The sequence below is a fragment of the Apiospora phragmitis genome (genome assembly GCF_038363925.1).
Source record: "Apiospora phragmitis strain CBS 135458 chromosome Unknown utg000010l:1.0-9815664.0:1.0-9183399.0, whole genome shotgun sequence".
Classification (NCBI taxonomy): domain Eukaryota; kingdom Fungi; phylum Ascomycota; class Sordariomycetes; order Amphisphaeriales; family Apiosporaceae; genus Apiospora; species Apiospora phragmitis.
In genome coordinates this window covers 5,687,433-5,715,153 of record NW_027117409.1, presented here as the reverse complement: position 1 = coordinate 5,715,153, position 27,721 = coordinate 5,687,433, and the positions used below count along the sequence as shown (strand labels likewise).

At 52.8% G+C, this 27,721-nt stretch overlaps 13 protein-coding genes across 13 annotated transcripts; 8 read left to right on the top strand and 5 right to left on the bottom strand.

The window, feature by feature from the left end:
• Nucleotides 1–241: 241 nt before the first annotated feature.
• Nucleotides 242–1,396, top strand: PG994_011493 (Mitochondrial thiamine pyrophosphate carrier 1; the record flags this gene model as incomplete). The annotated part of the gene is made up of 3 exons (XM_066862902.1): nucleotides 242–274; nucleotides 456–816; nucleotides 891–1,396. 3 exons carry the CDS (start codon nucleotides 242–244, stop codon nucleotides 1,394–1,396), a joined length of 900 nt encoding a protein of 299 aa, XP_066712012.1.
• A 566-nt stretch (nucleotides 1,397–1,962) lies between these two features.
• On the bottom strand, nucleotides 1,963–2,863 carry PG994_011492 (mitochondrial protein; the record flags this gene model as incomplete). The annotated part of the gene is made up of 3 exons (XM_066862901.1): nucleotides 1,963–2,616; nucleotides 2,694–2,777; nucleotides 2,837–2,863. 3 exons carry the CDS (start codon nucleotides 2,861–2,863, stop codon nucleotides 1,963–1,965), a joined length of 765 nt encoding a protein of 254 aa, XP_066712011.1.
• Nucleotides 2,864–3,252: 389 nt separating this feature from the next.
• Nucleotides 3,253–4,238, top strand: PG994_011491 (peptidase family M3; the record flags this gene model as incomplete). Its single annotated transcript, XM_066862900.1, has 2 exons — nucleotides 3,253–3,491; nucleotides 3,581–4,238. 2 exons carry the CDS (start codon nucleotides 3,253–3,255, stop codon nucleotides 4,236–4,238), a joined length of 897 nt encoding a protein of 298 aa, XP_066712010.1.
• A 294-nt stretch (nucleotides 4,239–4,532) lies between these two features.
• On the top strand, nucleotides 4,533–5,649 carry PG994_011490 (peptidase family M3; the record flags this gene model as incomplete). The annotated part of the gene is made up of 2 exons (XM_066862899.1): nucleotides 4,533–5,546; nucleotides 5,569–5,649. 2 exons carry the CDS (start codon nucleotides 4,533–4,535, stop codon nucleotides 5,647–5,649), a joined length of 1,095 nt encoding a protein of 364 aa, XP_066712009.1.
• Nucleotides 5,650–6,618: 969 nt separating this feature from the next.
• Nucleotides 6,619–7,074, top strand: PG994_011489 (Carbohydrate-binding WSC; the record flags this gene model as incomplete). Its single annotated transcript, XM_066862898.1, has 1 exon — nucleotides 6,619–7,074. The coding sequence occupies one exon, from the start codon at nucleotides 6,619–6,621 to the stop codon at nucleotides 7,072–7,074; it is 456 nt and encodes a 151-aa protein (XP_066712008.1).
• Nucleotides 7,075–7,583: 509 nt separating this feature from the next.
• Nucleotides 7,584–10,839, bottom strand: PG994_011488 (impb mucb samb family protein; the record flags this gene model as incomplete). Its single annotated transcript, XM_066862897.1, has 2 exons — nucleotides 7,584–10,027; nucleotides 10,065–10,839. 2 exons carry the CDS (start codon nucleotides 10,837–10,839, stop codon nucleotides 7,584–7,586), a joined length of 3,219 nt encoding a protein of 1,072 aa, XP_066712007.1.
• A 54-nt stretch (nucleotides 10,840–10,893) lies between these two features.
• On the top strand, nucleotides 10,894–13,630 carry PG994_011487 (uncharacterized protein; the record flags this gene model as incomplete). Its single annotated transcript, XM_066862896.1, has 4 exons — nucleotides 10,894–10,973; nucleotides 11,032–11,143; nucleotides 11,856–12,094; nucleotides 12,148–13,630. The coding sequence occupies 4 exons, from the start codon at nucleotides 10,894–10,896 to the stop codon at nucleotides 13,628–13,630; spliced, it is 1,914 nt and encodes a 637-aa protein (XP_066712006.1).
• Nucleotides 13,631–14,296: 666 nt separating this feature from the next.
• Nucleotides 14,297–15,861, top strand: PG994_011486 (uncharacterized protein; the record flags this gene model as incomplete). Its single annotated transcript, XM_066862895.1, has 3 exons — nucleotides 14,297–14,344; nucleotides 14,647–15,389; nucleotides 15,507–15,861. The coding sequence occupies 3 exons, from the start codon at nucleotides 14,297–14,299 to the stop codon at nucleotides 15,859–15,861; spliced, it is 1,146 nt and encodes a 381-aa protein (XP_066712005.1).
• A 276-nt stretch (nucleotides 15,862–16,137) lies between these two features.
• Nucleotides 16,138–17,047, bottom strand: PG994_011485 (uncharacterized protein; the record flags this gene model as incomplete). Its single annotated transcript, XM_066862894.1, has 4 exons — nucleotides 16,138–16,239; nucleotides 16,297–16,479; nucleotides 16,535–16,623; nucleotides 16,684–17,047. 4 exons carry the CDS (start codon nucleotides 17,045–17,047, stop codon nucleotides 16,138–16,140), a joined length of 738 nt encoding a protein of 245 aa, XP_066712004.1.
• Nucleotides 17,048–18,643: 1,596 nt separating this feature from the next.
• On the bottom strand, nucleotides 18,644–20,104 carry PG994_011484 (uncharacterized protein; the record flags this gene model as incomplete). The annotated part of the gene is made up of 3 exons (XM_066862893.1): nucleotides 18,644–18,832; nucleotides 19,181–19,276; nucleotides 19,442–20,104. 3 exons carry the CDS (start codon nucleotides 20,102–20,104, stop codon nucleotides 18,644–18,646), a joined length of 948 nt encoding a protein of 315 aa, XP_066712003.1.
• A 696-nt stretch (nucleotides 20,105–20,800) lies between these two features.
• Nucleotides 20,801–21,412, bottom strand: PG994_011483 (uncharacterized protein; the record flags this gene model as incomplete). The annotated part of the gene is made up of 1 exon (XM_066862892.1): nucleotides 20,801–21,412. The coding sequence occupies one exon, from the start codon at nucleotides 21,410–21,412 to the stop codon at nucleotides 20,801–20,803; it is 612 nt and encodes a 203-aa protein (XP_066712002.1).
• Nucleotides 21,413–21,923: 511 nt separating this feature from the next.
• PG994_011482 (uncharacterized protein) lies at nucleotides 21,924–22,342 on the top strand (the record flags this gene model as incomplete). Its single annotated transcript, XM_066862891.1, has 4 exons — nucleotides 21,924–21,926; nucleotides 21,990–22,006; nucleotides 22,064–22,129; nucleotides 22,186–22,342. The coding sequence occupies 4 exons, from the start codon at nucleotides 21,924–21,926 to the stop codon at nucleotides 22,340–22,342; spliced, it is 243 nt and encodes an 80-aa protein (XP_066712001.1).
• Nucleotides 22,343–23,408: 1,066 nt separating this feature from the next.
• On the top strand, nucleotides 23,409–27,680 carry PG994_011481 (E3 ubiquitin-protein ligase ubr1; the record flags this gene model as incomplete). The annotated part of the gene is made up of 1 exon (XM_066862890.1): nucleotides 23,409–27,680. The coding sequence occupies one exon, from the start codon at nucleotides 23,409–23,411 to the stop codon at nucleotides 27,678–27,680; it is 4,272 nt and encodes a 1,423-aa protein (XP_066712000.1).
• Nucleotides 27,681–27,721: the final 41 nt, after the last annotated feature.

Here is a 27,721-nt window from a genome sequence, read left to right as displayed (position 1 = left end):
AGCAGCCACGCTTAAATTAGAAGACGGCAGAGAGTTTTCCATCTCATCCGACTTCAGCAGCGAAATCTCGACCACCCACCTGTGTGCACCCCAAAAAAGCCACCTCGTGACGACGCTCGAGTCGTGTGAAAAACATTTCAACGTCAACTCTCTTTACGCTTTGCTGCACTCGCCAACGTGATCAATAGAATCGACAGCCACCGACTGCCCTTGTCCGGGTTGAAAGGACAGTCGTGGATGCATGTCGAAGAGCGGCCAACGTCTTCAAGATGAGGTGAGTCAGCAAGTTTGGGGAACGAGAGTTGCGAAACCAAACGTAGATATCCCAAATAGATTACACGGGACACCAACTGCTAGCTAGTTTTCATTCTTCTCTCTGAATCTTCTTTACACTTCCCTCTCGTCTTAAAATACATCTCCCTCAACCTAAGCTTATCCATAAATAAACCAAACAGGGCACCCGGTGGCAAGTCGTGATCGCTGGCGCCACCGCAGGCCTGATCTCGCGCTTCGTCATCGCGCCGCTGGACGTGGTCAAGATCCGGCTGCAGCTCCAGTCGCACTCGCTCTCCGACCCGCTCTCGCACTCGGGCCTGCCCCGCGGCTCGCCCGTCTACAAGGGCACGCTCGCGACCCTCCGCCACATCCTGCGCCATGAGGGCGTCCCGGGCCTCTGGAAGGGCAACGTCCCCGCCGAGCTCATGTACGTCTCGTATGCCGCTGTGCAGTTTACCTCGTACCGCTCCATCACCCTGCTGCTGCACCGGGTCTTCGGGGAGGGCACCCTGCCCAAGGGCGTGGAGAGCTTCGTGTCTGGTGCCGCGGCCGGCGCAGCGGCCACCGCGACTACGTACCCGTTGGACCTTCTGCGCACGCGCTTCGCGGCCCAGGCACGGAGCGCGTCTACACGGGCCTCTGGCGCGCGATCCGGGACATCCAGCGGGACGAGGGCGCCAAGGGGTTCTTTCGCGGCATCGGGCCGGGCATCGCGCAGATCGTACCGTACATGGGCCTGTTCTTCGCCATGTACGAGGGGCTTCGACGGCCCATGGGGCAGCTCGACCTCCCCTTTAGCAGCGGCGACGCTACGGCCGGCGTAGTTGCTAGCGTGGTGGCCAAGACGGGCGTCTTTCCCCTCGACCTCGTGAGGAAGCGAATACAAGTCCAGGGCCCGACGCGGGTCCGCTACGTGCACAAGAACATCCCACTGTACGAGTCCGGCATGGTGGAGGCCCTGCGGTCCATAGTCGCGAGGGAGGGTTTCAAGGGTTTGTACCGGGGATTGACAGTCAGCCTTATTAAGGCAGCGCCGGCAAGTGCGGTCACCATGTGGACTTACGAACGAGTCCTACATCTCATGATCGACAAGGGACAGCAGCAGGAAGAAAAGGTTTAGTCGTTAAGGAGTAGGATATTCATTCATGAATGGATAGGCTTGAGTGGAAAAAGGGGCCCATATCCTATGTACACTGTAACGTGGTAGGAATCCTAAAACAGAGGCATGGAAAGATTGGTTTCTGGACTACTATAGATTTGGTCGCATGAAGATAGAATTCAATGCGATGGTGATACTCTTTAAAACTTACGATGGCCAACTCACGCAGTGGGAACTAGCAAGCTCACTATGTCCACAAAACCGATCTCATCCCGAGGCCATCTATCTGATGTTTCTTGAATTACTTGAATTTTGGCGCCTGTACTGACTGGTGGCCACAAGTTTAGAAGAAGATTCATAAAAATGCCTATTTTATACAAGCCATGTAACAATCTTCAGAATACATTTAAACTTCTCGAACATAGAAAATGCTGTGTCTATTCATTATAATACAGGCTCTTTGTAGGATAGCATGCAGTCTTTCTACCTAGTCTGCTCCCCAATGGATGCAGAGTCTGTGCCAGCAACTTATATGCTTGCCCCGCCCAGACTCATGCTCATCCAGTTTTCCTTTGTTTTGGCTTTGTCTATTTGCCCTTCTTGACCCAATCCTCGACGGTATCCCGGGCGGTCATCACCTTGTCGTCGACGTAGCGCTTGGACAGGTCCGAGTGGACCTTGGCGGCGTGCCAGGTGCGCTGGATGCTCTCGCGGGCCTGGAGGTGGGCCTGGGCGACGACGGGGAAGCGCTGCTCGTAGGTCCAGAGCAGGCCGCTCACGTTGGTCATGGTGACGGGGAGGACGAGCCAGCCGGCGCCGACGCCGAGGGCCAGCGGCAGGGCGGCGCGGAAGACGACGTTGCGGTTGCGCGTCACGATGCTGCCGGCCATGCCCGCGACGAGCACGTAGACGAGGCCCGGCATCAGCCTCTCGCCGCTCTCGCGCGGGGGCGCCAGCGAGGCCACCGTCGAGGTGAAGGACTTCTCCAGGTGGAAGGCCCGGTCCATGGCGGCGTTGACAGCGTCCTCGGCCGTTGTCGCCTGCTTGTACAGAAACAGCCGCGCTTTGCCTATTCGCTCGGCCAGCCGGTCTGTGGGCGTCGGGCCATGGGGCCGCGTGATGACCTCGGGCTCAGATGTGCGCGGGATCGTATCGGAGAAGGGCGATGGCTTAGGTGTAGAGACAGTGGGAAGCGGCGTGGCGACTTCGTAGTCATCGTAGATGGGCTTCCTCGATCGGTTCTGTAGACAGATGTTTAGTGAGTACTCAAATCACCACCTTGGACATGTTGCTGTCGAGGGGAGATGGGAAGTAGTACCTCCGCTGGCGCTTCTGCCAGTGCGACCGATGGAATTAGCGATGCTCCCACAAGAGCCGTGGCCATTAGAGGAGCGGCAGCGCGCTAAATCGTAGTTGTCAGTATGTCGATCGGAAGTACGAGCAATTCAATTGGCATCTTACCCGTCGCAGCAGCACTCTGGAAGCCATGATGCCCTTCAATTGGTAGTGAAAGTAGGTGGGTTTCTGTCAACTTCGAATGGTCGTCAAACGTCAGTTTCCAAGCTTTGGCACCAGTGATGTCTTTTTTGGCGGCTAATCCCGGTCCAGGCGGCCGATTCGGTAACACTTTTTTTTTCTGGAGCTTGCTTGCTTGCTCACCAAATTGACGATTAAGTAAGGACGGCTTTATGAAATCATTCATACTTGTATGTTTGCAATTGGATTGACCTCAAATCCAAACATTCAGAACTGCGCCAACACTTTCTGTATTATACTTGTCTTAGTTCTTACTTGTACAATCTCACATCTGTTCGTACCTAAGAGCGCCACCTCCTTGGGGGCTTATCAGCCATGTTGTGTTGTCGTTTGTAGCAGCCATGTGGAAAGCTACTCGCTCCGGTCTGCGGGCCTGTTCCAGATGCAGAGTCCGACAAGCATCCCAACCCCAACAACGCCGCTGGCTGGCTGGAGCAGCGACGGGTGCTGCGCGACTCGATCCTGCGAACACGCCTGCTTTTCATTCTCAGCCGGGTGCCAACCATGACGACTCCTGTTGCGACAGCTCTTCGACTCGCCCCAGACCTTTAAGGAGTTCGAGTCACCGTCTAGCCGGGCAGTAGGCAGCGCAAATGTCGGCCTCTTCAGGAATAAATACCTCACGTCGCCCAAGGGCTTTATTGTCTTCGCGAATAACACATTAGAGAGGGCGCAGAAGCTGGTCGACAAGGTCCTGGCGGCGTCCACAGTGGAGGAGTATAAATCAGTGGTTCGGGACATGGACCGGCTCAGCGACCTGCTGTGTAGAGTGTTGGATGTCTCCGACTTCGTGCGTGTAACACATCCAGATGGACGAATACAGGAGGCCGCCTCTCACGCCTGGTCGTTGGTCTACCAATACATGAACCAGCTGAATACCACCACCGGCTTGAGCGACCAGCTTGGGAAGGCTTTGGACAATCCGGAAGTGGTGTCTAGCTGGACCGAAGAGGAGAGAACTGTTGGTGAACTTCTGCAGCAGGACTTTATGAAATCAGCCATCCACTTGCCCGAAGGGCCGCGGAATAGATTTGTCGAGATATCACAGCAAATCAGCGAGCTGGGTTCGGTCTTTGTCGAGGACATGAGCCCAGAGCAACACCGAATAGTACTTCCGAGTAGTAAATTCCATGGCATGGATCCACATATGGCTCAGAGCTACACTCATCGAGGCTTCCTGTACCTACCGTCAATGTCCCCCGCGGCGACAGTAGCTTTGCGCAGTGTCCACGATGAAGCCACCCGCGAGGCCATCTATTATGCGACCAGGACCGCGTCAGATCGATCAGTCAAGGTACTGGAGACTATGCCTGAAGCTGAGAGCTGAGCTCGCCAACCTATCGGGCTTTGAGAATTACGGTCAGTTGGCGTTGCGGGATAGGATGATGGCCAAGACCCCGGAGTCTGTTCATCAGTTTTTGCTGGCCTTGGCAAAGTACAATGGCCCACGGGTTGAACAGGAGATATCAGACCTTATGCAAGCCAAGGGGCAGAATATCCACGCTTCCAGTGCCACCGATTTGCACCCTTGGGACAAGGATGGAGGAGTATAAGAAGGGACATGAGATCGCGAAGGCGCGACCATGACATTCTTTCATCATATTTCTCGCTTGGGACAGTCATGCAGGGCCTCTCGAGGCTGTTTACGCGCCTGTATGGCATCAGGCTCGTGCCTAGAGATACTTTGCCTGGAGAGACATGGCACCCTGACGTGAGGCGCTTAGACGTCATCTCGGATACAGATGGCCATGTCGCTGTGCTATACTGCGATCTGTTCTATCGAGCGGATAAGTCGCCCAACCCTGCCCATTTCACCGTTCGCTGCTCCAGGCAGATCTCCGAACAAGAGATCCACGAAGCAGCACAGGCCATTTCCAACAGGCGAGAGGAGGCATCAACGGACGCGGCTATTGCAGAGGCGAACGATGGCATGCATGTATCCAAGCAAGTGGGTTCTGTCAAGCAACTGCCGACCATCGCGTTAGTATGCGACTTCCACCACGAGCGGTCAACAAAGAATGAGCCGGCCCTACTGCACTACTACCAAATGGAGACGCTCTTCCACGAGATGGGACATGCCATCCACTCGGTCCTAGCCCGCACTTCGCTCCAGAATGTGGCGGGAACCAGATGTGCCACAGATTTTGCCGAGTTGCCGTCTACTTTGATGGAGCACTTTTGCGCCGACCCGACGGTTCTGCAAATGTTTGCCCGGCACTACGAAACCGATGAGCCCTTACCATATGAACTGGTATCGGAGCGACTGCAGGTTCTGAAACGCTTCGAGGCATCGGATAGAGAAAACCAGATCATCATGGCCATGTTGGACCAACAATATCATGCACTACGCCCCGGTCAAACCGACTTCGAGTCTACCGGGGTATATCATAGCTTGCAACGCACCTATGGCAAGCTGCCGCCTGATGCGGAAGGGACCCGATGGCAAGGCTTTTTCGGACACCTGTTTGGCTACGGCAGCACTTACTATAGTTATCTCTTCGACCAAGTCCTCTCGGAACGCGTCTGGAGAGTGGTCTTCTCGGCCGGACAGAACGGATCCGCCCTCAATAGAGCGAATGGTGAACGACTAAAGGAAAACCTGCTGAAGTGGGGGTGGAAGTCGCGATCCCTGGAGGTGCCTGTCGGACGCATTGCAGGACGAGCGACTAATCAACGGCGACGAGAAAGCCATGAGGCTCGTTGGCAGCTGGGGCATCCAGGATGACCGCCATGATTAGTGATGTTCTATGCATTATATCGTTTTATACGCGGGTTGACGTAGGCACTCCATTTAGGATACACCAGACCTCGGCCTACATGCTTCATGATTGCATCATGACGCGACTGGTATGTAAGCGTATGACATAAAAGTTGTTGGTAGAAAAGGGAAGTCATGATACCCAGAAACAAAGGATGATTAAATATCACCAAGTACATAGTGGCACACATCTCGTCGCTTCGACCAGTGCCAATGGAAATGTGCTCTGGCTCTTGAATGGCCACTGCCACTTGCTGCTGACTGCACATGTGCTTGTCGGCTGCGGTACGTGCTTGCTTTTGTTCGCTTTTGCTAGGTTAGCGTGCTTCTATTCGTTAAGTGAGCAGACCATCTCGGGCCTTCAGCACACATCAGCTCCCAGTCAGGCGGCGTCAGGCCCGGTCAGCTAATGGTCTATCGTTTGATGACTTCCTGTTCCGTTCCATCCCATCGGTACCTACCTGAGTTTGGCGGCCGCTGATTAGTATGGATTGCTAAGACTTTCTTAGCTAGCCTGACCGTTATCAATGCAGGTGTAGCGCCTAGACCCTCGACATGGCGAAAAAGCTGGATGAAGCCCTCTTTCCTCGAGTGAGAAGTCGATGTGTGGCAGCCAAGGACACCTGCAATTTCCACCTTCCCAGATCTGGCTGTCGCTCCTTCTTCTGCCTCGTCGCTGTCGAAATCGACTTGACTGACTGCAACGCCTTTTTGTCTTTCTTGGGCCCCTTGGGTTTCGATCTCTTGACGATCTTCTTCCAACTTATTCGTTCCTCAGTACTTTGCACTTCTACAAACATCAATCATCTTGGAAGTGTTTGGCTTATCACGGAAACAAATACCCCAAACTCCATCACAGCATAGTCTCTGAGACATATTAGACTTAGTCTATTCTTCCTCTCTATACGTTCTACTACTTGCTTACTTGCTGCTTGGCTGGCCCATCAACATGGCTACCATGAAAACTTCTCGCATGGCCATCTCCCTCGTCACCATCACCATGCTCGCCCTCTACTCATCCACTGCCACCGCAGATGACCTCGCCAACTTCAACGGCAGCTCCGCCTTCGTTTACGGCGGGTGCTACCTAGAGACGCAAGGGCTTAATGGTTCCACCAGTCGCACTCTTAAAGACGAGTCCGAGATCAAGCCCGACCAGATGACGGTGCCCTTGTGCCTGGATTTCTGCAGCAAGTACAGGTTCGCCGGGCTCCAGTGGTCCCGCGAGTGCTGGTGCGGCAATGAGATCAACCTTCGTGCCACCAAACAGAACAGCGCCGACTGTGACATGCCGTGTTCTGGCGACAAGACCCTCGCCTGCGGTGGCAATCTGCGGCTCAGCATCTACAACAGCACCGTCGCTTCATCTGCAAGCAGCACCTTGAGTACTCCTCCAGGACAATGACACCAACTGCGACAAACACGCCAAAAGAATGCTGCCGCCATGACAGCTACCGTGATCTGGGCTGTCTTGTTTGCTAGAGGCATGGCTCTTTCTCTGGGCGCGTTGTAAATGGAGTTGGGGAGGTAGTGTCGGGTTTGTTATGTTGATCTTCGTTCTAAGGTTGCATAGGTGCCGTTCATTCTCTTGAGGCTGCTGTGCCATTTCCGGCTCTCACTTGGGAATTCGCGTATGCTGTTGTTTGAAGGCGTTTGGGTTGACCTGGTTCTCGGGAGGCCATGGCGTTGGGGTGGCTATAGACAAAACGATACCCAAACGGAGGAGGCTATGGGTTAGCATGGCTCTCATAGAATTAGGGTATTGATTCATAGACAAAATACGAATTCAGTTGAAAATTCAGACAAGTTCGATGGTTGTCTAGAGATATGTATCTTTCATTAATATCATCATGCTCGTGTCTCATAAGTCTACGCCAGAACGGAACCGCTCCTTGAAATCCAAAGGGGTCGGCTTCATATTACCAAGGAGCCTCGTCCCGTGCTGTGCACAGCCTTTTGCACTGCCGCCTTCACTTCCTGCAAGACCGCCTTCCAGATCGTCTTACCAGGGCTGTCAGATACGTCTTCCTCGTTCAAGTAACCAATCCATTTCAAAACCTTCGCAACTTTATTCAAATCTCGCTCCTCGAACACGACTCTGACCAGGTACTTTTCCAGCATCTCCACGTCATTTCGATGCGGCCCTTCGGTCACCGTCTCCTTGTACCAGACGTTCAGCATATCCGTGATCTCGGCTATGGTCGTGAGCCCGGCGCTCGTGAAGGCCACCTTGGCCGGTTTCGGCGCGAACTGCAGCGTCGTCTGTCCGCCGGGGAGAACCATGTCCTCGCCGTCCGAATCTTGCTGCTGCAAAAGGCGCTTGCGGTGGTTGTTGATAGCCCGGAGATCCAGCCCGGAGCGCTGCGCCTTCATCCGCCTGTGCTCCGCGACGACCTCTTTCCGCATGTCCTCGGGTAGCTCGGCCAGGAATTCGGGATCGAGCTCCTCCCATAACGAATCGTCAGGGGTTTCGGCCCCTTCGTCGGCGGCGGCGGCGGCGCTGCCTTCGCCGCCTGTTTGGTTGCTGTTGTTCCTCAGGGATAGGAAGTTGGTTTGAACAATCTTGGCGTTGGCATCGGCCTGGCGCTCTCTGGCGCGCAACGACGGCATCCCCGCCGGCCGACCACGCTTCGTCGGCGTCGTCTTCTTCGTGGGCTGGATGAGGCGGTCCTTACGCGGTGACTGGGGCAGGCGGCTTTGTGGTGCCGCCGCCACCGCCCCAGCGACCCGCGTCTGTTTGTACGAGGCCAAGATCTCCATCTTCACGTCGTCCGGCAGTGCACCGAAGACTTCCGGGTCAAATTCGGGCGGGATCTCGTCAAGCGACAAGGCAGGGCTCTGGGTCCTAGACCTTCCTAGAGCTGGTGACGGCTCCCTGCTCTCGGAGGATCGGCTGGCCTGAGCTAGTAACCGGGCGCGAATGTCGTTGGGCAGTTCTGCCAGGACGGCTGGGTCGGGATTGGTGGGGATCACGAACTGCGTGCCCCCTATGTTCAGGGGCGTCCTCGCCTTGCCATCTTTCTCGTTCACCTTCGTTAATGTGAAGGCCGGGTGTACTGCGCTTCCTTTGGGCTTTCTGGGAGTCAGGGGCCCGTCTATGATAGGGTCATTTGGCCCACTGCGGCCTGGAGGCGATTTTGGCTTTTCAGGGCTGCCAGTGTCTTGTATGGGGTCCAAAGCCGCTTTCGTCGCAGTCGTTGATGGTCTGAATGTACCAAAATTGAGTTGTTTCTGGCTGCCATCCGGCGCGGCTGCTGACGTCTTTAGGGGTTCTAATTTAGTCAGCTGCACACCGAGACCACGAAGGTCGCCAGCGTTGAACTTGAAGGAGCGCAGCATGGACACAGCTTCCTTGCCAAGTACCTGGGCATCGTGTGTGGCGACACCGAACATGGTGCTCTTGTTGAATGTGTCACACTTGCCATGTCCGAGATGTTTCGGTGGATCCAATGGCGCATCGGCAGCTCTCCTCATGATTTTGATAGTAAGTTGTTTGCCCTTCACCTGTTCGTTGAGCAGACGGCGCTCAAGTTCCTTGCATAGGTTGAACACGAACTCTTCAGCTTCCTCCTGATTGATGAATCTGATTCCCCAGTTCACCTCCGCCGAGACTGATTTTCGGATCGGATGGTCACCGACCTCCGCTCGGTCGATTCCCCGGGCATACTCCCATAGCTTCTCTCCAGTCTTTGGGCCGAGGGTTCCAGTGAGATGCTCCTTGGAAATTTGTCGAATATCGCTAACATACTTGACCCCTATTTCTTCCAGCTTGCCCGTAATGCTATAAGCAACACCTGGAAGATCGTCGACTTTGAGCTCTCCAAGGATGGCAAGCACATCTTCGGGTTTCATTTGGAATTGGCCTGCTGGCTTGGCTTTTCGCAAAGCCACTTTAGCAAGGAGGATGTTGCCGCCAATGCCAACCGAGACGGCACAGCCAGTCTTTTCCTTGACCAGCCCACGGAGATCCAGTGCAATCTGACCTGCCTTCTCCTGCTCCCTCCAAATGCTCCCTTCGTCTACACCTCCTCCACTAGAGCCGGCGGCTTTCAGTATCACCGAGGTTACATCGATCAGAGCCTCATCAATACTGACACTCTGAACCACACCGCCGAATTCGAGGATAGATTCATAAAAGAGACGGCTTGCTTCTTCGTAGGCAGGGAAATTGTATGGCAGAACATTGAGTTCGGGGCATAGCTCCCTAGCCCTCTTCATCCACATTCCGTTCTTCACGCCAAACTTCCGGGCAGGATAATTGCAACTGGCAATTTCTGATCCATTGCCGGCCCCATGGGCAACAACAGTGGGCTTGTCGGCGAAGTGGGGCGCTTTTGAGGGAAACAGCACAGAAAAAACTGTCAAAGTCGACATGCATAATGTAGTGACGCGCACCCGGCGTCCTCTTCAGGGGTTTTGCTTGAGGCCCCTTTTCGGCTGCAAGTTTCTGCATTCTCGACTTCAATTCAGCTTTCCATGTCGACAGATGGTGAAGACGGCTTTCGGCGTAGTATTGCTTGATAAAATCTGGGTTGGCAGTCGACGATTTGCGCATTCTCGGATCCTGAAGCAATACCGCATTGTGCTCTTCGGACGTCATCTCTTTCCATATCTCAGTAGGCACACTTACTGCCTCCTCGGTGATTGGAGCATCATCGTCTGGCATGGTGATATCCTCTTGTGCATCGGGATGCTGCACAAGACTGATTTCATCTCCTTCGGCAGATGTATCAGTGGACTGCGGCATTCCGGACCCATCGTTCTTGGGATCTGATTTTGTAGGCACCGAAGAGAGATTATTGGCGCTTACAGCCTGGTACTTCGAAGGCGTGTTCATACGAGCTTGGGCTGGTGAGCTGTTGTGAGTACTGGCCCCATCTACACTTTCGGCAAACCCCTTTAGCTGGTTGGTATAGTAGCTGTTGTTGGATTGCTCACGGTAGCCAGCCAAGGGTGACGTTTGCGTATTTGTCTGACTAGCTAGATTTGTCCCGTCAAATTTCAACGTCTTCTGTCTTGGAGTCTCTTCGATAACACGATAGTCTGTCCACGGTAGAAGCCTCCCAGCCTGGATAGAGTCCATGACCCAGGCTGGCTTGACGATCCTGTACTTGCTGAATTCGACCATTTTCTTGGGCGGCAGATGTGATGCGATGATATGAGTGGCCATGGTCTTGGAATCCAGGTACTGCAAGAAACCTGCACCATGTTGAACCAGTTCACGATGAAGGCTGAAGTTGAAAGTCAGATTGGGTATGGCATTGTGGGTGGTCTTGGTCAACTCACACATGAAGTGGAGGCTGGGTATAGCCAGTCACATGTGCCACCACCCCTTTGAATATTTGGGGGTTATCGTTAGCAGAAGCTCTGAGTTCCGAGTCAAGATTCTGCAGTTTGATCTTCTTGCGACGGAAATAGTCGTTGAATCCACCAAAAGCGCTCGCCTCATATTCCTCTCCCCTTCATCCGAAAAGGTATGCCCCTCGATAAGCTTGCGCACAGCGTTCGAGTTCTTATCTAGCCGGCTACCCATTTTTACCAACGATGGTTCCGGTGAGTCGGGACTGCTGTAGGTTGAAAACGCCCAGTTTGCCGCTTACAAAAGGCCGGTGAGTGTATCATGATGCAAGAATATACTCCGAGATCGATGCTCTGAACCCCATGAGACAGCCACACAGTTTGTTGGTGAGCATAAAGCGGTTGAGAATTGCCGAGACGTTATTTCAGGTCTTCCCTCCTTTTGTTGTTCTGACCCAGACAGTATTTGGTATGATTTCAATGAGATTGGAGGTATCAATGTAAGTTAGAAACGCGCCTCGGCTGTGAGAGGGATGGTGGGGCCGACGCGACCGTTTTTGCACGTCATCCCGTGACCAGCGTTCCAAATAACGAATGAGCCGCCAACGAGCTCGTCACCATTACCAATATGAACATTGTCATAGCTTGAAAGAAAGGAGATTTCGAAACAGAACGAAATCTTTCGACTTTGCTATCGATTTTACATACACTTGTGAGGCCTGAGGCACATAAACAGAGCACATGTTATGTATGTCCTGTGCTTTGATGGGCTGTTAGTGAGTTCAACTAAAAATAGTGCTTCAGTTACAGAAGGGCCCCCACTATAAAGTAACGGACGGATAGTGAATTGCTTCCTCCATGCTTCATCTTCAACTTGAACGCCGATAGACTTATCGCAAAGTCATTCTCTGGAGGGGAACAACAAGTACTGCGACGCATAAAGCAACCCTAACTCTCGTTTACTGCCGACGCTCTCTTCCCATTGCGATATCTTACAATGAACAACGAGCAATTCAGGCGGCTTATCGGAGGGAACACCCCAAACCAACAGCAGACAACAATGAATCCACGCCGGCGCGCTCCCTTGCGCTCGGTTCGCGACAGAAATCCAGCATTCCTATGACACCGTACGATACATCCAACTTCTATCATTCTGGTCTATATACTAATCTCGGATTAGTCGTTCTGTAGGGTTTAGCCGAAACAATTTCCAGCGACAGCTAGCTGAAAGAAACCAAGCCGATAAACCGCAAAAGAAGCATAAAACATCCGCCCCGAAAGGAAGCAAGCTCGCAGCCGGCTATGTGGATCGAACGAAAGAGCGAGAGGACGAAGAGGCAGACTCTAGAGCTGTGCGCATCAAGGCGCTGGAGGAATCTCTAAAGAAGGAGGAGATAGACCAGGAGACATTCGACAGACTACGGCTCGAGATTGCAGGCGGCGATCTTTCTAGCACTCACTTGGTCAAAGGCTTAGATTTCAAGTTACTGGAGCGAGTCCGCAAAGGCGAGAACGTTTACGGGGGAAACGAAAACGAGCCAGACCCCGATAAAGAAGAGGAAGAAGAAGCGGAAGCGGAAGACGTCGACGAAGCATTTGAGGAGCTTGAGTCTACTAATGTCGAGGCTATTGCACGAGAGAAAGAGGCAAAGAAAGGACAGTTTGCCACGGGAGGGCTGAAACCTGGACAGAAGCGGACGAGAGACATGATCTTGGCTGAACTGAAAGTAGCAAGAGATGCTGCCAATGCCAAGAAGAAATCCGCCCTTGGTGACAAATTCAAGAAGATTGGCGACAAGCCTACCCCAGGCTCATCCAGGATAGAGAGAGACAGCAAAGGGAGGGAGGTACTAATCGTCGTTGATGAAGATGGACACGAGAAACGCAAGATTCGCAAGATCCAACCACAGGATCAGGCCAAAGCGGAAGCCGAAAGTGAGGCGAAGGCACGCGAGGCGATGAGGCCTGATAAGAACGCCAAACCGTTAGGCATGGAAGTACCTGATATCTATAAAGCAAAGCCTGAGGAAGAGGACGAACAGGATGTTGACATCTTTGACGACGTGGGTGATGATTACAACCCCCTGGCCGACCTTGGCGGCGACTCAGATGAAGATAGCGACGAGGACGAAGGAGAGGTCGCAAAGGATACCGCAACACCCGCAGAACGGGTAGATCGGGCTGCGATGCCTCCACCTCCCCGTCCAACTACGACATCAGAACCAAGAAACTACTTCAAGGACTCGAAATCAAAGCTGGTCTCCTCCGAGACACTTCAAGCACCTTCTATGTCCGATCCGGCGATTGCGGCTGCATTCAAGAGGGCAGCATCCCTCAAGGCAATACCAAAGCCTTCAGACGAGGACGATGAAGAAGCCAGAGCCAAGGCAGAACGCCATCGCAAGATGTTGCAAAACGTGGATCGCGACGCCGAGGATATGGATATGGGCTTTGGAATGAGCAGGTTCGAGGATGAGGCCGACCTTGACGATTCAAAAGTCGAGTTATCAGAATGGGGGAATGAAGGTGATGACAAGGACGGCAAGGAAGGCGGAGATGGCAAGGCCAAGCGCAAGAGAGGAGGCAAAAAGCGAAAAGGAGATGCCAACAACGTTGCCGACGTCATGCGGGTGCTTGAGCAACGAAAGACTGCTGGCAAGTAACTCCTACTACCTCTGTTGTCTCTGCCAAGTCGGTTATGCATTGGGAGCTGGCTGTGTCTATGGACTTGTCTCGGTCACCCTCTCGGAGCTCAAGGACATTGTGGTGGCCATTTGCAAGATAGATACTAAATACGGAATGCATTACTGCCGATGTATATGACATGTTTACCGCCATTAATAACAAGCACTGGGGTACTAATGGCGCAGTGGTCTCGAGCAGATTAGAAGGTATCGTATCCGTAACCTTTAATGTCTCATTACTTACGTTAATCCCTAGTAGCCACTACTAGTATTATTAAAATATGCTCTTTTTGTGACCACCGTATTTTACAGTATTTGGACGAAGCCACAGTGTCGTCCCGGAGGGGCTGTGTCGTCGGGATTCCACGATCGGCAATGCTTGCAACCTATGCGGTGTCTCGGGCAGGTCCACACCAAGTCTGCCGACGGTTCACTGGTCCCGCAACTGCTACTATGAGCTGTAGTACAGATGGAAATGTGGACAAGTTCCCAGTAACAGACAAACAACTGCTCCCATTAGACTGACCGTCTCTCTCCAACATTAACATTGAACCTTTTAAAATTACATATTTGCATTGCTGCGGGGACATTGTTTGCTCTCATACATACATATTAAGGGAAAGTATATTGCAAATATCTCAGAATATGTCGGCTCCGGTACCGGTCTGGTTGGACTGTGATCCTGGCCATGATGTGAGTCTCTTCAGCCTTTTATAATTCATTGCAGTATAGTTACATTTCCCCCTGAGGTTGGGAAGGTGACCGCACAGGAGTGGTCCAAAGTGCTAGGAGGCGGCGAGGCGGCGGTTACCACTGCCCAAGATAATGTGTGCCGAAAGTTGGGATGATTTCGGCAAAGGCAACGTGACGTGCATGATAGCCGAGCCGTTCAAACCTTCTTTTCTAACCCAAAGATCGGATTGGAGATTGGGTATTTGCCAGAGAACGCCGTTGCATGACTCGGCTGCGCAAACATTCGCTAACCCGACGAACAGGACACATTCGCCATTCTGCTTGCTGCGTACCATCCCGGCCTGAAGCTGCTGAACATCAGCACCGTGCACGGAAACGCCAGCCTCGACAAGACCACCAACAACGCCCTCTCGGTGCTCGCCGCCATCGGCAAGCAGCATGAGGTGACGGTGTACCCGGGCGCGGCGCACGCCCTCGAGCGCGCCCCGATCCACGCGCCGACGGACATCCACGGCGAGTCCGGGCTTGACGGGACGGAGCTGCTGCCGCGCCCGCAGACGACCGCGGACCGCTCGGTGTCGGCCGTCGACGCCATGGCCGCGGCGCTGCGGGCGACGGCGCCGGGGACCGCCTGCCTCGTGGCCACGGGCGGGCTCACCAACGTCGGCGCCCTGTTCCGCCAGCACCCCGACCTCGCGGCGCACATCCGCGGGCTCAGCATCATGGGCGGCTCTCTCGGCGGCGGCTTCACGCCCGCCGTGCTGGGCAAGGTCGACGGCCGCGAGCGCATCGGCAACTACACGCCCTGGGCCGAGTTCAACATCCTCATCGACCCCGAGGCCGCCGCCTCGCTGTTCGAGAACCCCATCCTCGCCGCCAAGACCACGCTGATCCCGCTCGACCTGACCCATCTCGTGCTCGCGACTCTGGAGGTCAACGAGCTGCTGTTGTACGGTCCCGACGCGAGCGTGAAAGAGGGCCGCGGCAAGACGGAGCTCAGGGTTATGTTGGTGGAACTTCTGAATTTCTTTGCGGGCACCTACAGGTTCGTTTGCCTTTCTCCCTCTCCCTCTCTCCTCTTTATATATATATTTCTTGTTCTGGGGGTTTTCCTTGCTTCTTGCTTGTGGCATGAGAAGGGCTATGGCGCTAACCTCCAGAGCAGAGATGCTTTCGGTATTGTAGAAGGCCCACCGCTACACGATCCTCTCGCTGTGGCAATCGCCTTGATCGGCACGGAATGGGAGATCCCCTTCTACGACTTCGACCCCAAGAGCGCAGCAGGTGAGCGACGACACGAACGGTTCCATGTCAAGGTTGCGACCGAGGGCAGCCTGGAAGACGCGCTGAAGAACGGCGCCAGGACCGGGCAGACGGTCGCCACTCTGCTCGAGCCTGGAAAGGAAGGCGTGCGGATACCGAGAGGCTTGGACATCGCCATGTTCTGGAAGGTCATCGAGGAGTGCGTTTCAAGGGCTGATGAGGCGACTGCCAAGGTTCTGAACGGCTCCAAGTGAGTGAAGCGCCTAGATTATATTGCAATTTTGGAAAGACTAGAATGGCGCAAGCTAGATTTACCATAGACATGCTGCTGCTCTTTCGCAATGAGAATCAAGTCAAATACTCGGTAGGGCCGGCGTTGTGCACATGATCTTGCGGTATATTTCTCCATATATAAATACTATGCTGACATCGAAGAGCTCCAGTCAAGTACCGTCATCTGTCCAGTCGCATAGCTAAGTATATGGGTTTAGGTTGGTTTGCATTCTTACTCGGGGATATACATCATGGGATTATATCTCAACCCCATGAAACAGATCTCGGGTGCCGAAATCCTTAGCAAACTCGTAGATAATGAAAATTCCCTCGGTTGTCTCGTGGATCTTGTTGGTCCACTATAGGGTATCAGGGTCAGCGAGAGTTGGGTAACAAGTCCATAGCCTTGTACTTACGTCTGATGTTGTCAGCTCACGCAGCTTGTCCAGATCGACGCTCTTAGTCTCAAACTCGTGAAGGGCCAACCAGACTGGCGGCTTGGCCTCGTCCTCCGCTGGGGGCGGGAGTTGCGCAGAAAAGGCAAGTTTGTACCTGGTGGTTCGGAGGTATCCCTCGCTTTTGGCAATAAGCCGGAGGTGCTATAGAGTCCATGAGCAGGTGCCTACTTCAACTGGCTTGTGTGGTTTTGCTTACCTCTTCGCGGTACCACGAATCAATGTCCTCCTCAGCGGCGGGACCAGAAGTGGACTTCATCTGTGCGGAGATGATGCACTTGGTATGCCCTTCTTGATATTAGCATCGCCTGTTTGCTGCGTCAAGGGGATTGCCTAGGCCAGACTTACCAGGTCCCTTCTTGGTCGGATCATACACTTGAACCAACTTGTCAAACCTCGACACGGACTCCATGACTTCTGCGGCAGCGCCGGTTCCAGGCAGTTTGTCGCTCTGTAGCGACTTCATGCCCTTGAACTCATCTGATTGAAAAAACGAGAAGTCCTTTGTAGGATAGACGGCCAGGTAGGGTCTTTCTGAGTCCGGGTTGCTGTCAATGAACCGGAACGCAGAGTCGAACCCGCTGGTTTGTATCAGCTCGGGTATGTGCTCTTCATCGTACCACTCAAAGAAGGTCTTGGTATCAAGGATGTCAGGTCGTGTTATTTTGCTGCTAGCATACAGTAAGCCGGGGATGCCCGACGTTGAACCCATACTGCCGGACCGCGATAGCACAGAAAATGGAGAATGAATCAAGTAAATGGGAAGAAGTCCGTATTCGTGCTGTTCGTGGCTGTCCCCGAAGAAGCCGGAATGTTTTAAGAGGGGGATGCGGATCCACGTCGGATCGCATGTGCAGGCGGAGGTGGGGAGGGCGGGGGTTCGGACAGCGGATGTTACGTGGAGAGAGTGCGGTAAGGGATCACCACCATGGTCTTCTGCTGCTTGGCTTGCAAACTCCTATTTGCATCCGAGGTCACGGAGGGTCAGTTGGTCCTTTATCAAGGGAGTCTGTGACTGAGAAAACTACTTTGATCCGAGGCCTCGTATGGCAATGGCCCTGGGCAAGAAACCAGCGAGGGCGGACTCGTGCCCATAAGTCGTTCACATTGCAGTTCGTCAAGTGCCAACGATAGCCGTAGCTGGTTGGTTTTACTCAAGGCTGCCCGCGCGAAGTGTAAACAACTGTTTTGCTCTTCCAGAGACAGAAAGCCTGTCTTGGTGAGTATCCATTTGCAGTATAATCCTTCATGCTCTATTTGATAATCGCAGCAGCCAGCACACTGCTTGACCACCGCACTCAAGTGCGTCAGCAACGGACGGTCAGAAGCCACAACCCCAAAGACCGCTTGTGGCAGGTTGGGGGTCTCAATAAGGAATCCCCGTATACCTTGGCAAAAGGGGCACCCGCAATTCAGCAGCATCATGTTCAGCTGACCAAGTGCCTGTGCCTGTGTCTGCGGCTGTGACCCCAACCCACCATACTGCTGCTGCCAGTATTCCATGACGATTTCACGAGCAAGGCTAGCATAAGGTGACTCCCTCAGATCATCCGATTGCACCCCCGCCAGCCCCAGTAGATCGTTGACGAAAGGGAGATAGAGACAAGTGAAATCCCTCCAGTCCACGAATCTGACCTGTTCCGTAATCTTGGAAAGAAAGCTTCGCACTTCGTTCTCAGGATTGATGGCGATCATTAGCCGAACCAGATTAATGAGAGTATCGCCTGAAACAGGTGGCGGTGGTAATGGCGTACGATTGGTGACTGCCTGTTGTGTTCTTTGACAGAAGACCGACTCGCTTACCAGCTGGAGGATGTCAAACGACTCATGGAGGTTGGCCACCAAGCTCCTTAATAGCTCGAGAGACTCTTCTCTCGGCAGCTCTCCACGGATCGCCGCAGCATAGAGTGTCCAACAAAAGACCGCAGTGAAGGCAAAACCTACGGCCCTTTGACGTACGATAGGGGCAATCCTAGTCTTGTCAGTCAATGTGCATGCGCTCTCACACGTATCCACGTAATCATTCCGTAGCCAGGTGAAGTCCTTACATCGGCAAGCTATGAGTACAAGAGTCTCGCCGTCTCCTTCATAAACCTCGCCTTGTGAACAGAAAAGTGCCGCCTCACTCAAAGCAGCCTGCGCGAATTCTTGTAGTTTGCCAGGAGCTCCAGTCTCGGATGTTTTGAGGCTAGCAATACAAGTATACCAGTCACCACATCGGCATGCAAGAGAAAGGGAACGGCGCATACTGCGATTGTTATCAACACTGGACCGTCTGTACCAGCTGCAGCTAAGATGACGGAGGGACTTACGCGAGTGCCAGTGCCCCCAACGGAAATCTCACGTTCCGAAGATGTTCACCAGCCCAAGTGAAGAACCGCCCTGGCGACAATGTGATGGCGATGTTATTGCTTATCAGGTCGAACAGCTGCGCGTGGTTGTGATGGATAGCTAGTTGAAGCACCTCAATGATGGTTGCTTCATCGAGTGCCCGTAGCTGGTTAGGACTGCTCGATAGTTTTGTGCAGAGCTCAAATAGATTGCGGATATAGTGTTGGCTATTCTCTGGATCGCGGCATGTAGCAGCCATATAAGTAACCAGCTGCGAGACGGATGAGCTACGGTTGTCATGGAGAGACAGTTCGCACAAGAACTCGAGCAAAGAGGACTTGGATATGATTAGTGCAGCCTAGCTAGAACATTAGCATGAATGGGAAAATTTCCGAGGCTGAGATTGATGTGCTACTCACCGTGGATGTGAACCACCTGGTGAAGCCGTGTCGCTAGGTGCTTCATGTCAGAATTTGAATGAGACACATTTCCCTGGTTCGGTTTCCTGACTTACAGGTTCGTTCGGTCCGCCTATGATAGCATCTTCCTCCTGCTCATCAACCTCGTCATCGTACGCTTCCATGTCGAATTCATCCTGGACTACGATGTGCTCTTCGAGAGGATAGTCGTCTAGTTTGAACCCACTCCGTCAGTCGACTAATACTTCGGCTGTCCATGTCCTCTCCATAATTTCATACTTCAAGCCACAACTCTGCTGTTGACAATATAATCTTAGCTTGTTTACCAGACCTAGACTTGTTATGAATACACGTACAGGCGGGCTCTTATCCTCCTCATCGTCGTCCTCAGTCACATCGTCCTCAGTCACGTCGCGCTCAAAGAAGTCTCTAAAATCATACCCGTTGTCTTCGAAGCCATAATCTTCCCTCTTCAGCTTGACGAGAAAGACCTCACAGTTGAGCTCGTCAGCTACGGTCTGGAGACAATGGAACTGGGTGGCTTCTCCACCAGGTGAAAGTGCACCCAGGGCAAGAGCCTGGCCACTTATATAGTCTCCAAAATCGTAGACCAGGCTATTCATATCCAACCCGCCAGCAGCACCCAACGAGAGCCACGCCGCGAGCGCGTCACGAAGTCTCTTCTTCAGTTCTGGGGGTGAAGTACATGTTTCGGGTTTATCTATCGTCGCCAAGACGTTGCAGTTGTCGACTGAGCCAATGTCATTGACCACATCGCATATTTCTCGCCTCAGCCGAACCCGAGTTTTATCTTGGGTGAGAAATGCCATCATCGTTGAAGTCATCGTTGGAGGACAAAAGACGCGTTGCAAAATGTTGGTTGACTGGTTGGAGTCGTCCTCGAAAGGCGGATTTGTGGTGTGTAAGGCCTCGCAAGGGGTCTTATCAGTGATATTGTCCGACTGTTCCTCGCCCCGCATCAACTCCAGATAAACGTAACCAAGCGAGCCAGGAAGCATTCTGGCATGGACAAAAACAACAACCAAAAAACAAGGGTATCATTATCTATCATAAGGGGAAAGGATGAAACGCGATTCCTGACAACGCGATGTCACGCAACTTCGATGCTTTGTATAAACTTATGCATACTGCTACAGGAGCAACACTAATTTGGTCCAGTTACATCTCATATTCAGGAGGATATCTACATAGTCTTTCTACGTACTACCCAAAACTGCTCGCAGATTCTTCGTCTTGGGCCTCCCTTTAAAAAGTCGATTATCTGAACATGAGATAATTATCAAGCTAGGGTCCCCAGGGGTCGTTCCATCGGACCTGCAGAATGACGCGTCTCGTCGATTCAGGACCCCCACTGCTACCCATCTATCACCCCCCTTGAGCCTGGCCTCATCCTTGCCGAATATGCTGCTGTGATCACTTCGCAAATCAAGGTGGGCTATCGAGTTATCTAATGACAACATGTTGGGTGTGTGGCATGTGCTCTTGAACTAGACGGCCCCAAGCTTGAATCAGACTCTCTGAGTCCAAAGGGCGAATGAGCCGCGACCAGCCTATACAGGTGGTTGCGGCATATCAGGTATTGGAGGATGGTGTTAGCGTTCCGGCACAACCACGAGCTCATAGGGTTGATATCCAAAGTAGAGCCCGTGCCGTGTAGCCCTCACGCGTCGAATGGCAACCAGAGAGCGTGCAGTTCATCCCTGTTCCTCCTGCTGCTTCTCACCTTTGCCTTCCCCTTTGGCCTTGGCCTCGCCATCGGCGTCGAAGCCAAGCGCTTCGAGCTCGCGGATAAGCTCGTTGATTTTGATGACTTTGGCAATTTGTTCAGGCAAAAGGGACTCGCCTCCCTCCTTCTTGTTTTGGAGGTCCTTGGCCTGCTTCAGTTTCTTTTTCAGATTGCGAGCTTTCTTCTCCTTCTCGACCTCGGGATCGACTTCCTCTGGCTTGCCCTCGGCAGCATCCTTCGCTTTGTCGGCAGTGGCATCGTTCGAGTCGTCAGTCGCCTTGGCCTTTTTTCGCGCCTCCCTCCGCTTTGCATTCTTGTTGCTAGCTGCAGAAGGTAGCTCGACCTTTTGTTCTTTCAGTCCCTCTGTGCCTGGTATTCCGCCCTTTCCGCGATTGCGAAACGACTCAGCGGTGCGATTTTTGTAGAGCTCAACATCCTCTGGGGGTCGGTACCCAGGCTTGATTTTGATCGCTTTTCGAGTACTTCCATCTGCGCGTACTGATTCCGGAATTTGACGCACACCACTGACTTCGTCGGTGACGATGCCTGAAGTGGACGGTCTGGCAGGTTCTGAAGGCATCGTGATGTTGGTGAGGGCAATGTAAAGCTCTCGCTGCGTTTTCGGAGCCGCCCAGAGAAAATTGGAGAAGAAGAAAAAAGAGAAGAAATTGCCAGATCGATTGTGAACAGAATAATGAGAAGAACAATTAAATTTCAACCCAAGTCCCTGTAAAAATCCGGCGTAAGAATCAGACTTATGTACTTCCGAGCCGTGTAGACCCTTTTGGAGGGCTTGGAGGGGTCCTCTCTGCTGCTATCGGAGAAAGGGCTGCTGAGGGCATTTGTCGTGCGACCAAAAGCATAGTCGCTTCAAGCCTGTCCTGGTGGATCAGGCAAGCTCTAGCCAATCAAAAGCCCGCCATCACCAAGACCTTGGAAATTCCCAAGGAGTCGTCGGAGCCTCATTCTCAACCACGATTCGATTCCACTCTCTACCAAACCAAGTCAATTGAGTCGCCATTGACACCCTACCGACCACACGACCGTCTATTCTCGAGCACCAGAGTGCGGTTATACACATATCCGTCAAAATGGTACGCCCCCTCCCAAACACCCAGGACTGCTTACTTGGGAGAGAAGACTAATCGCGCAAACAGGTCAAGCCTATCTACAAGTCAGTCCAACGATCTTTCGAGCACGACGACAATGCAATCTAACACTACAATTGCAGCGCCCTCTTCTCCCGTAACTGGCAGATGCTGGGAACCGTCTTTGCCGCGGGCTTCGGCTTCGAGCTGTACGTATCTCGGGCGCAGGCAAGAGTCGCAACAGGAATTAACGGTATTATAACAGGATCTACAACCAAGGCATGGACAAGGTCTGGGACAGCATGAACCGAGGCGTAAGTGATATATGTCCGCCCCCATATCAGGATATAATGGCTCACAACTTGCAGCGCCAATGGAAGGACATCCGACACAAGTACGTCCAGGACGCCGAGGAAGAATAGACGCAGACAATAGTCCGGAGAAAGCTGAGAGGCAATTGCGGGAGGATGTAAATCAGCCCCCGTCTGTACACTTGTACCCTATAGAACGACAAAAGACACGCCTCTGCGCAAATATTGAACTACTACGCGATGGATGCGGAAGGACACCCAAGCTGCAAGTCTCGTTCGTGACGTAAAATTATATTCTGTCAGACCTGTTCACGCTTCGCTTGTTCGCATACCGAGGCCCATTGGTCATGCTATAAGGCATCGATCGTCACGTCCTCGCTTTTGAAACAGATATATCGATTGACTGGCAGTATGAAGTAGCTGAGGAATGGCAACAAGCGACACGGAGGATGCTACTTACTTACTACATTACCGGCAACAACTTCATGTACATCCATAATGCTGGCCACGTCTGTCGGAGATCGGCGTTGCTTCCGATGTTAGCTCTCGGCTCTCGCTCTTTGTGCATGTTTGAATGAACCCGGGGCACCTGTTTGCTAGTATAGGGTATCGATAAGGTGTGGTCATTGCCATCAGCTAGCTAAGGGCCGCCGTTCATTGTTGAACACACATGAATAAAACAGAGATTCGCAATAAAACAGATCAGCATCATGATCGAGACCTATAGCTACATCATACTCATAGGAGAGCATTGATAAAGTCACTTACTTGTCTTGAGTGCATGACAAATGCATGGATAATAGAGGCACCTTATGTAAGAAGGATGGGTATAGCTCAACTACCCCATCAGCAGCAAGCCAGCGTTGAACCCCCACCAATGCTGAGCTTTGGAACGGCCTGATCCAAGCTGAGCCCCCAAATTGTGGCAGCACTAATCACCAGAAAGTCAAACACCACGCATGCAGTAAGTAGGTATACCGACGTCACGTCACCTACCTACTCATCAGTTCTCCTTCTTTATTACCAACAAACCTGCGATTAATCGTTGCAATCCGACCTGCATGTGCTGCGCCGTCCCTGAATAAATCAATAGAAGGCTTAGGAAACCTGTCGACTTTGATCCCGAGATCCACAGCTGCCGACGTCACATGCGACCTACCAGGTCCCCTCCCTAGCCATGGACACGGCTAACATGTCTACGCAAGAGCTGCAGCTCTGTCAGCATCTGATAGAGCTTCCGCAGCGACATGGCTACCGATACACCGATGCCGCCTCCCGCGACCTCCTCTCCAACCTCTTCTGGTCCATGGCTGGAGGCAAGCCCGAGTACATGCGCCTGCTGTTTCCCGACGGCAAGCTGCCCAGCACTGGCAGCCTGAAACTCAGCGAAGCTCAGGGGGCAATAGAAGGCGCCGAGTACACAGAAGCCGCGAGGGGCAAGGCATGCGGTCACATCTTCCGCGCAGGCGAGGCCACCTACTCGTGCAAGACCTGCGGCGCCGACGAAACATGCTGCCTGTGCAGCAAGTGCTTTGATTCCACAGATCACAGGGGCCATATGGTTCGCATCAGTATATCACCCGGTAATAGTGGTTGTTGTGACTGCGGAGACCCCGAGGCCTGGAAGCGACCGCTATATTGCACAATTCACACCGAACGCGAGGGTCAGGCCAAAGGGAAGGGCAAAGAGGCAGCCGGCCTGCCCGAGCCTCTGCTAAGCAATATTCGCATGACGGTTGCCAGGGCTATAGACTTTATATGCGATGTGGTTTCATGCGCGCCTGAGCAGCTTAGGCAGCCTAAGACCAAAACCTCGATCGAGCAGGACGAGAAGATGTCACGATTGAATTCTACGTACTGTGGCGGTGATATAGAGTCTCCGGGAGAATTCTCCGTCATCCTCTGGAATGACGAGAAACATACTGTCGTGGAAGTACAGGATCAAGTGGCCAGGGCCTGTCGCATGTCGTTGGCCGATGGATATCAAAGAGCCCACGAAACGGACAACATGGGGCGTAGTATTCTCATATACCATCGTGATATCTCGCACCTTCTAGATGTTGCTAGGATATTGGAGCAGATCAAAGTTACCGTCACAATCCGGTCGTCGAGAGATACCTTCCGAGAACAGATGTGTGGTTCGATGGTGAGCTGGCTGAACGACATCGCCGGCTGCTCTGTTGGTGGAGATGGGAGTATCCTCCGTCAGATTGTATGCGAAGAGCTTTTAATGCCATGGCGGAAGGGCAGTCCTGCCATTCATGCAAGCCTCACCAATATCAGCATCGAGGACGAGGAGAAGATTGAGTATCAACACTACCAGCGGGAAACCGCGCGATTGTTCGTGACCCGTGCTAGGATGATGGCTTTTGCCGACGCCACCGGTACCTTACCCGCCGGTATTACGGCTATGCCAAGAAATCTGGCAGCCCTTCTTGATGATTCAGACGACGACGACGACGACGACGATGATGGCCAGACTCCGCCGAGTGCCGAAGAAGACAACGATATCAGTGATGATGAGGACGACGGAGATGTCATGATGATAGATGCCGGCGCCGGAGCCGCTGGAGATGTGAACATGTCTGACTGGAGGCAAGGCCCTATAGGGGAGGCTCTGGAAGAAGAAGAAGCCACGATTGCTGGATACCCACCGCCTCCGCCTCCGCCTCCGCCTCCGGTTCCAAGGCGAAATGCAGGAGACCGGGACTTAACACCTTCTGACTCAGATACTGCCGAGCCTTTGATAGCACCAACAGTATACGCGAAGGTAAATCTTGAGGTGCCTAAAACTCCCGGGCATGCCAAGGCGGACAAGGTAGATCCACCTAGGCCTGGAAGGTATTGGGTTGAGACACCAGCTGCATACTTGGAAAATGCTGAGAGCCGGCCATATGAAGATGTTTTTGAAAGGGTTCGCCTGGATTGGTTAATCTTATTCGACTTGCGGCTGTGGAAAAAAGTCCGGAACGACTTGCGTGCTCTCTACATATCGACGGTCGTTACCATCCCCGAGTTCAAGCGCATCCTTGGACTTCGGTTTGCCGCTCTGTACACAACTCTTGCTCAGCTATACCTTATTGGAGACCGCGAGCCAGATCATTCCATCATCAACATCTCTTTACAAATGTTGACCGCCCCATCTATCACTGCCGAGGTTGTCGAAAGGGGCAACTTCCTCACCACGCTGATGGCCATTCTGTATACCTTCCTGACGACGAGGCAGGTGGGTCACCCATGGGATGTGTCTTCGAGCGCCGTCCTCGGATTCGATACAGGATCAGTCACGAACAGGCGTATGTATCATTTCTATGTGGACATGAGGTACTTGTTCAGTTCACCACACGTACAAGAACGCATGAGGACAGAAGAACGATACCTACTACAGTTCCTTGATCTAGTCAAGCTTCATCAGGGTATCTGTCCCAATATCAGAGCAATTGGCGAACACGTCGAGTACGAAACCGACAGCTGGATCGGAGCGTCTCTAATGACACGCGAAATGAACCAGTTGTGCCGAATGCTCGCAGAATCTTTCCGTAAAGTACCCGATCACGACTTGCAATGCATTCCGCGAGCTATCAGACTTACGGCGAAGAGTGTCGTTGTCAACTCGATTGGCGCAGAGCGTGCTCGCTTCACTCAAGCCGAGGTCAAAGACGAGATCAGATTCAAGACTCTTACTGATTTCGAATTCGCGGGAGAATCCACAACATTCGATGTTGTCAAATTCATTGTGGAAGAGCAGCCCATCAGTTTCCACCACGCACTTCATTACACGCTATCGTGGCTTATTGAGTGTGGCAAGGATATGTCCGCTCAAGAGCTCGCCTCAGTCCTCAGCTTTACTTCCCAAGAGCTCAAGATGAAGCCCAAAACAATGGGCCGTAAGACCTTGCCGAGGCGCGAATACGGACCTGAAGATTATCTGATGGCCGCCTTTGATTACCCCTTGCGAGTCTGCGTTTGGCTTGCCCAGATCAAGGCGGGAATGTGGGTGCGCAACGGCATAAGTCTACGGCATCAAGCTACTACCTATCGCAACATCCTCCATCGAAACGTTACCCATCACCGTGACATCTTTTTGCTCCAAACGGCCCTGGTTGTTTGCGACCCAAGCAGGGTTCTAGCATCCATTGTCGACCGATTTGGTATGGACAACTGGGTCAAGGGGTTCTTTGAACAACGCCCTTCTGCGCAAGACGAAATACAACACCTGGATGTTATCGAGGATATGATCCATCTGCTGATCGTCCTGCTCAGTGATAGGACCTCACTCATTACCCAAGACGAGCGAGAGATGCATTTAATGGCTATGCGTCGCGATATCTCTCACGTTCTCTGCTTCAAACCATTGTCGTTCAACGAGGTCTGCACTAAACTCCCAGACAAGTTCCATGAGCAGGAGGACTTCCAGCAGGTCTTGGACGAAGTGGCAACCTTCAAGGCGCCCGAGGGGGTGTCGGACAATGGCACATTCGAGTTGAAACCCCAATATATTGAGAACATTGACCCATACATAGCACACTACAACAAGAACCAGCGAGAAGAGTCCGAGGCTGCTTATCGGAATTGGATCTCTAAGAAATCCAACAAGCCTGTCGAGGACATTGTGTATGAGCCGCATCTGCAACCTATCGAATCGGGCGCGTTCAACAGGCTGGCAGCTTTTACTAGCACAGGCATGTTTGCCCAGATCGTATACTACTCCCTGTTGTATCCGCTTGTCGCAACCAAGTTCACACCCAAGGTCCCTTACACCCGAGTGGAGACCTTTGTCCAGATTGTTCTGCATCTCGTGTTGATAGCGATCTCAGAGGATAAGACGGCCGAGCACAATGCGCCCACGGAGGAATCTTTCGTCTACAGAGCTCTCACAAGCCAAGGGCGAAGCAACTTCATGCCTGAGGCCCCAGCGGCGAAGACGATCGTCTCTCTCCTCGAGCTGCTGTCGGCCAAGGAGGAACTCAAGGCCTGTCATCCTAAGATAAATCTTATACTTAAGAGGATGAGGCAAAAGCTGCCTGTTCACTTCGACACCGCCTATACCCGCCTGGGTATACCCCATTTAACAGGATTGATACCGCCTCGCCTGCCAGTGCTCATTTCGCCGAAGAAGAGCGTGAGAAGAAAAAGAAGGCTGCTCTGGATCGGCAAGCTAAAGTCATGGCGCAGTTCCAACAACAGCAAAAGAGCTTCCTCGAATTGCAGGAGAGACATTGACTGGGGCGATGAAGACTTGGACGATATGGGTGATGAGCAGACAGTCGAAGAGCGGAAGAACTTTTGGAAGTATCCTCGTGGTACCTGCATTCTATGCCAAGAAGATACGGATGATGGACGGCTCTATGGCACTTTCGGTCTATTCATGGAAAGCCATATCTTGCGGCAGACCGATTTCCAGGACGCAGATTTTGTGAGGGAAGCCGCCCAACCCCAGAAAACCTAGATCGTTCAGCCGAAGATATACGCCCATTCGGCTTGGCCCAC